The 8,390-nt window shown below is 41.3% G+C and overlaps 1 protein-coding gene across 1 annotated transcript in view; it reads right to left on the reverse strand.

Annotated features, from left to right (window-relative positions):
* Positions 1-1,196: 1,196 nt before the first annotated feature.
* pdcb (phosducin b) overlaps positions 1,197-8,390 on the reverse strand; it is a 17,266-nt gene continuing 10,072 nt past the window's right edge. The window contains exons 3-4 of the mRNA XM_061975791.1: positions 7,710-7,858; positions 1,197-3,037 (exon numbers count right to left, since the gene is read on the reverse strand). Coding sequence (XP_061831775.1) covers positions 2,522-3,037; positions 7,710-7,858 — 665 coding nt within the window. The 3' untranslated portion in view covers positions 1,197-2,521. The remainder of the gene's footprint in view (positions 3,038-7,709; positions 7,859-8,390) is intronic.

The following is an 8,390-nucleotide window of genomic DNA, read 5'->3' on the forward strand; positions in this document are numbered from 1 at the left end:
GTGAAACCACACTAAACAACAATGACAAACACATTTCGGGAGAATATTTGCACCGCAACACAACATAAACACAACAGAACAAATTCCCAGAATTCCCTGCAGCACCAACTCTTCCGGGACGCTACAATATATCTGCCACCTTATCAACGTTTTGTTCTCCTTCTCTGCTATCCCGGTCTGGCTACGGTGCAACACTTCCTGCTAAATTGAAACTTGTGAATGGATACTCACTTTGGAATGACAAGTGAGTATCCAATCACAGTCTCTTTAACATCAGGCTACTTAGATTGGCTTCTGTCAACAACTTGTGATCTGATTGGCTATCGCAACTGTCTATCAACTGTATGTCCCCGTTCACTTATAGTGCACGGACGCCCGCATTGTTGATTCTGAAGGCCTTTGGCAGATTTGGTACATCATGGCAACATAAGCTAGCTGAATTCTGATTGGATACAAACTAAAACTAAAAACAACAACCGGAGAAGGAGCATAATATGACATGAAGATAATCTGAATACGTTTAGATACTTAGGGAAAGTAAATAAAAAAATAATTTTATCTTTAATTATGATCATGATTTCTGGTTATGTTAGGCCAACAGAGAAGGCCTTTCTGGCCATGGCGGCACACCACTGTTAAAAACAGCAAGGGAGCTCCTGTAAATGAAAAAATAAATAGACCAAAATCCCATGTCCACTGTATAGGATGCTGGTTCTCCCTGAAATATACAAAATAAAAAACAATATTGAAGGTAGACGCGTGGCTCCCTGGTCCATAGCTTTCTGCAAAATGTGCCCCCCAAAACATTTCAGTTGAATATCCCTGGATTAAGGAGGCTATAGAATGTATAGTGCGGGCAAAGAGACAGCTGCCAGTAAAGCATTATGTTAACCTCATTAGCTAAATCTCCTCAAACTATCCAAGGATAGAAGCGATGGCGTAAGACGACCTGAGTTTAGGATCGCAGTGTGCAGGAATTAGTGGCAGTTTGAGCAACAACAACAGCATCATCTTTGACTAACAATATGAATAATGCTGGAAATAAAAGATAACAAGCTTTAAGAAGACATATAGAACCTCCCTACATGCTCAGAATAAAAAATGCCAATGAATAAAGATTTATATTGTGTTATACAGTAAAAACACACATTTTCATGCGTGGATGTGATCAAAGTCAATGAAATGTAAGTCAAAACTGAATTGTCATGTTGTTTTATTTTTTAAAAGAATGGTTAATTCACATGTGCTATACTGTATATCATTATTAGGAAAACAAGTTTCTAAAATGCACTTTTTGTTAAATTCTGTGTACACAAAACACTGTATGTTGAAATGTAGATGGCACTATCTGACCAAGCTTGTTCCAGATGTACGATTACCACCGGCTTCAGCATCCCCTCTTCTTTGGTAAAATTGATTTACAAGAAAGTGAAAACATTTTTAAAATGCCCTTTTGTGGACAATTAAATTAAATCAAGGATCAAAGTCCATTTAAATACAGGAGTTACGCATACAGTAAACTATATATACATACATATTGGTGCCGTCAAATGATTAAATCTTTTAATCAGATTAATCACACTTTTGCAATTTGATTAATCGCAGTGTGCTAAATTTAGATTAGCTTTGAAAAACACCCAAATATTTTGACACAAATGCTATTTTATTGTCACAATGTAACACACTACATTATTTGCTCAAAACTTGCTAACAGTTGAATCTAAACTAAAATCAGGGTGTATTTTGAAGTGCAATTTTTCCAGTGAGCACATAAGTCGGAGTCTCCGTATGCATTGACATATGCTTCACCTTTCAGGCAACCATCCGCGGTAAAGGAGCAGGTGCGGTCAAAGTATATCACCCAATTAATCTGAGTTCACACATTGTTAATGCGATAATGTTTTTGGATTAATCGCATGAGTTAACATGTTAACCTTGACCGCCTTGGTACATTCACAACAACTCACAATTTGATTTGATTCTGATTTTTGGGGGTGACAATTTTATTCAGAATCGATTTTTAATTTTAATTGTGTTTTTTTTAATCAATTTAAAAAAAACTATAAATCGATTGGAAATGGTAATAAACTAGAATCGAGATTTTGATGTGACTCAAGTTTTTTTTTGACAACTCCTAATATACACTTAACATGTTAATCAAACACCGTTAATAATATGTTAATGTTAACAAAAAAACGGTCCGAATAGCCACATTAACGTTACTGTTACTCCTTTAGTGTTATAAATGTGCTATTTAAAGATGGAAGTGTAAAGAAAACTCCTCTCCGCAGAGTGTGCATAATAAACATGCTGTTTTAGCATCTTCCATATTGTTTGTACACTCTACACTCTAGTTAACCCAAATCATACTTGAGAGCAGATGTTAGCCCATAAGAGAACCCTCCACAAACACTAGAAAGATTTCCTCATCTTACAAGCGTGCAACTCTCCCAAAGCTCTACATCCAACCCTCTTGGCGGCTTTCTTTCTTCCAAAGCAGCCGCAAACATTTTCTTTTTTTTTACTCCACATCATTCTCCTCTTCATCATCCAACGCGGGCATCTCTTTCTCGGGCAGCAGGCCGTAGCTGTTGAGGAAGGTCTCCACATCCGTGGCAAAGAACTCCTCATTGAGGTGCTTTGTGCAGGCCAGGAAGTTCCCCAGCAGTTCTCCTGCCTTGTAGACCAAAAGTGTGGGCAACACCTCATCCGAGAACCTCTCAGCAGCACCCGAGGCGACCGCGTCGATCCTGCAGAACTTGACGGGGGGATACTCTGCGGCCAAGCAGTCCAGGCAGCTGTTGAGCTCCTCGCAGCCTTTCACTCCGGTCTTGTAGATGTGGACCACCACCACCGTGCTGTGGTGTTCCTTCTCGATGACTTCAAGGAACGCCTCCCCGCTGTCTAGGTCGTGGACTCTTTCGAACCTCGGGCCGAAGCTGAGCTTGTCGTGCATTTCCTGCATGCACTGCTTTCGGTATTTCTTGAGACAGCCCTCGTCCTCCTCCTTAAGGAGCTCGTACTCCTGCACGCTCATCTGAAAAGGAGTTTAAAACATTTCAGTTGAATACTCCTTCTCTGTTTGGTTGTTAAGGCCAGTGTTTCTTAGCCATAGTGCAAGGGCCCATTGTTGGTCTGCAATACACATTTTCACCACTTGTGGCAGTAATTATAATCCATCCATCCATCCACTTTCTACCGCTTATTCCCTTTGGGGTCGCGGGGGGCGCTGGAGCCTATCTCAGCTACAATCGGGCGGAAGGCGGGGTATACCCTGGACAAGTCGCCACCTCATCGCAGGGCCAACACAGATAGACAGACAACATTCACACTCACATTCACACACTAGGGCCAATTTAGTGTTGCCAATCAACCTATCCCCAGGTGCATGTCTTTGGAGGTGGGAGGAAGCCGGAGTACCCGGAGGGAACCCACGCAGTCACGGGGAGAACATGCAAACTCCACACAGAAAGATCCCGATCCCGGGATTGAACCCAAGACTACTCAGGACCTTCGTATTGTGAGGCAGATGCACTAACCCCTCTTCCACCGTGCTGCCCTAGTAATTATAATATCAAGTAAAACAACTTGCACTGAGCCTAGTCCATAAAATTCACTACACCTCCCTGATACCAAAGTACATGTCAAACTACTTCCATAACGTAAATGACCGCCATAACCACAACACCAGATGGAGCTCCACAAACCACGTCAAACCCAGATTCCGATCTAACAAAGGTCTTAAAGGGGAACATTATCACCAGACCTATGTAAGCGTCAATATATACCTTGATGTTGCAGAAAAAAGACCATATATTTTTTTAACCGATTTCCGAACTCTAAATGGGTGAATTTTGGCGAATTAAACGTCTTTCTATTATTCGCTCTCGGAGCGATAACGTCACAACGTGACGTCACATCGGGAAGCAATCCGCCATTTTCTCAAACACCGAGTCAAATCAGCTCTGTTATTTTCCGTTTTTTCGACTGTTTTCCGTACCTTGGAGACATCATGCCTCGTCGGTGTGTTGTCGGAGGGTGTAACAACACGAACAGGGACGGATTCAAGTTGCACCAGTGGCCCAAAGATGCGAAAGTGGCAAGAAATTGGACGTTTGTTCCGCACACTTTACCGACGAAAGCTATGCTACGATAGAGATGGCAAGAATGTGTGGATATCCTGCGACACTCAAAGCAGATGCATTTCCAACGATAAAGTCAAAGAAATCTGCCGCCAGACCCCCATTGAATCTGCCGGAGTGTGTGAGCAATTCAGGGACAAAGGACCTCGGTAGCACGGCAAGCAATGGCGGCAGTTTGTTCGCGCAGACGAGTGAGCTAAACCCCCTGGATGTCTTGGCTCACACCGTCCCTTATGCCACCGAAGATGATCAAGAGAAGAATATCGACCCTAGCTTCCCTGGCCTGCTGACATCAACTCCAAAACTGGACAGATCAGCTTTCAGGAAAAGAGCGTGGATGAGGGTATGTCTACAGAATATATTAAATGATGAAAATTGGGCTGTCTGCACTCTCAAAGTGCATGTTGTTGCCAAATGTATTTCATATGCTGTAAACCTAGTTCATAGTTGTTAGTTTCCTTTAATGCCAAACAAACACATACCAATCGTTGGTTAGAAGGCGATCGCAGAATTCGTCCTCGCTTTCTCCCGTGTCGCTGGCTGTCGTGTCGTTTTCGTCGGTTTCGCTTGCATACGGTTCAAACCGATATGGCTCAATAGCTTCAGTTTCTTCTTCAATTTCATTTTCGCTACCTGCCTCCACACTACAACCATCCGTTTCAATACATGCGTAATCTGTTGAATCGCTTAAACCGCCGAAATCCGAGTCTGAATCCGAGCTAATGTCGCTATAGCTTGCTGTTCTTTCCGCCATGTTTGTTTGAGTTGGCATCACTATGTGACGTCACAGGAAAATGGACGGGTGTATATAACGATGGTTAAAATCAGGCACTTTGAAGCTTTTTTTAGGGATATTGCGTGATGGGTAAAACTTTGAAAAAAACTTTGAAAAATAAAATAAGCCACTGGGAACTGATTTTTAATGGGTTTTAACCCTTCTGAAATTGTGATAATGTTCCCCTTTAACTCATTCTCCTTCTATGCCACATCAATATGGAATGCACTCCCAACAGGTGTAAAAGAAAGTGCATCTTTATCCTCCTTCAAAACCACACTAAAAGAACACCTCCAGGCAACTACAACCCTAGACTAACACCCTCCCCCCACCTCATCCCACCTCCCCGGATTGTAAATAATCAAATGTATATACTTGTTCTTATGCTTTCTGAGCTCACTATGTTCACTGCTCGCTGTACATATCCGACCAAGTCAGTCCTACACTGTTTCAATGTCCATTTCTCAGATTATATAATTGTTGATGATTGAAGTGCTGATATCAACCAAACCTACCCCAACCCCCTCCACATCCCACCCCCCGGATTGTAAATAACGTAAATAATTCAATGTATATACTCTGATGATTAACTTGTGTGATGACTGTTTTATGCTGATAGTATATATTTGTACCATTAATTGATTAACGTGGACCCCGACTTAAACAAGTTGAAAAACTTATTCGGGTGTTACCATTTAGTGGTCAATTGTACGGAATATGTACTGTACTGTGCAATCTACTAATAAAAGTTTCAATCAAAGTTTCAATCAATCAAACAGCTGTAACTGAAGTTATAGAGACGTTTCTTAAGCGCCAAAAAATATGTCAAAAGTGGTGAAACTGTATTTTCATTTGCACTTTAATTTGATTTACAGTTTAGTTAAGAAACATATTCATTTAATTTATTTATTTTTCGTCAGTTATTTATGAGTCCATTCTCACGCAGCATATTTGGTTAATACATATTTTTCTAATCAGCCTGACCTAAGCTTAAAGGCCTACTGAAACCCATTACTACCGACCACGCAGTCTGATAGTTTATATATCAATGATGAAATCTTAACATTGCAACACATGCCAATACGGCCGGGTTAGCTTACTAAAGTGCAATTTTAAATTTCGCGCGAAATATCCTGCTGAAAACGTCTCGGTATGATGACGTCTGCACGTGACGTCACGGATTGTAGAGGACATTTTGAGACAGCATGGTGGCCAGCTATTAAGTCGTCTGTTTTCATCGCAAAATTCCACAGTATTCTGGACATCTGTGTTGGTGAATCTTTTGCAATTTGTTCAATGAACAATGGAGACAGCAAAGAAGAAAGCTGTAGGTGGGAAGCGGTGTATTGCGGCAGGTGTTGTGCCGCATAACGCACCCCCGCCGTAGAATGCACCCCTTGACTGTTGTGCCGGATAACACAGCCGGTGTTTCATTGTTTACATTCCCAAAAGATGACAGTCAAGCTTTACCATTGGCCTGTGGAGAACTGGGACAACAGAGACTCTTACCAGGAGGACTTTGAGTTGGATGCGCAGACACGGTACCGTGAGTACGCATGCAGCTGCGGCTTCCAAACATTTGATCGCTTGCCCGTACGTGCGTGCCGCTATGTGCATGTCACATACGTAACTTTGGGGACTTTGGGGAAATATATGTGCTGTATGAACTTTGGGGAGGTGAACGGTACTTTGGGCTGTGGGATTGAGTGTGTTGTGCAGGTGTTTGAGTTGTATTGGCGGGTTATATGGACGGGAGGGGGGAGGTGTTTGTTATGCGGGATTAATCTGTGGCATATTAAATATAAGCCTGGTTGTGTTGTGGCTAATAGTCTTGTGTTTATTTACTGTTTTAGTCATTCCCAGCTGAATATCAGGTCTCACCCGCCTCTCACAGCATCTTCCCTATCTGAATCGCTCCCACTGCCCTTTAGTCCTTCACTTTCACTTTCCTCATCCACGAATCTTTCATCCTCACTCAAATTAATGGGGAAATTGTCGCTTTCTCGGTCCGAATCGCTCTCGCTGCTGGTGGCCATGATTGTAAACAATGTGCAGATGTGAGGAGCTCCACAAGCTGTGACGTCACGCTACTCGTCTGCTACTTTTGGTACAGGCAAGGCTTTTTTATCAGCGACCAAAAGTTGCGAACTTTATCGTCGATGTTCTCTACTAAATCCTTTCAGCAAAAATATGGCAATATCGCGTAATGATCAAGTATGACACATAGAATGGTATCCCTGTTTAAATAAGAAAATCGCATTTCAGTAGGCCTTTAAGACATTTAGCATATCAGTATGTGGAATTAAATCACGGAATGGATTAATAAAAAAAAAAAAAGTTAAACAATGTACTAATATGATGCAGTTTAAGAAACTATTCTAACTCAAAAGTATTTACAAAGTAAAAAAGAAGAAGAATCCTGAAAAACATTTTGAACCTCATTAAAAACGAGATGATCTTAGTCATCTCATTATGTCAATCATTGCTTACATCACTATTTTTTTTTTAGAACAGTTTAATTTGATTTAAAATATTTTAAATGTGTTATGAATTAAGAGCAGGAAGTGAATAGATGTGTTAGTATTTGCTATGAAGTGGGAAAAGGGTAGCATTAAATAAGCACCGTTTCTTTCTACTCCCTATCCAACACGTATTGAGAAAATGGAAAGATGTGAAATATGTGATGTATCATATCATAACTCTATGCATGTTTGAAATAAACTTCAACAACAACAACTCACCACCATGTGGCATTTGTCTTCTCAACTTTTGAAGGAATATGTATACTTCACCTTGCGATTCAGATTCGCCTTGGTATCGTCCAATTTCTTGTGAGGGGATGACATTTGTCGGAGAAGCTCCCGTTTTGCAGGTGGCAGGTTGTCCTGGTCCATACTCTCCAACTTAAACCTCCTCCAGTCATTGATAACGCCTTTGGGCCCTTGGGATTTATTGACAAATAGCCTTCAGTCATATACAGAAGCATTCTCTAAATGTACAAATGAATGTGAATGTATACATATGATAAATATAGTTTTCAGAGAGTCATTCACAACCAAAAACGGCCTCTAGGCCGCACTTTGGACACCACTGACTTAGGGATTCATATCAATATTAAGAAGTCTGCTAATTATACAGGTACTAGTTACTACTATTAGGTATTAGAGTGTCCCCCTGACATCGGTAGGTCATAAGTTCAAACCAAAGACTATAAAAATGGGACCCATTAAATCCCTGCTTGGCACTCAGCATCAAGGGTTGGAATTGGGGGTTACATCACCAAAATGATTCCCAAGCACGGCCACCGCTGCTGCTCATTGCTCCCCTCACCTCCCAAGGGGTGAACAAGGGGATGGGTCAAATGCAGAGAATAATTTCACCACACCTAATGTGTGTGTGACTATCAGTGGTACTTTAGCTTTAACTTTACTACTTCAATCATCTTATTTCCTTTCAGAGATACATTCCCAGTA

The sequence above is a fragment of the Nerophis lumbriciformis genome, linkage group LG14, assembly GCF_033978685.3.
Source record: "Nerophis lumbriciformis linkage group LG14, RoL_Nlum_v2.1, whole genome shotgun sequence".
Taxonomy (NCBI): domain Eukaryota; kingdom Metazoa; phylum Chordata; class Actinopteri; order Syngnathiformes; family Syngnathidae; genus Nerophis; species Nerophis lumbriciformis.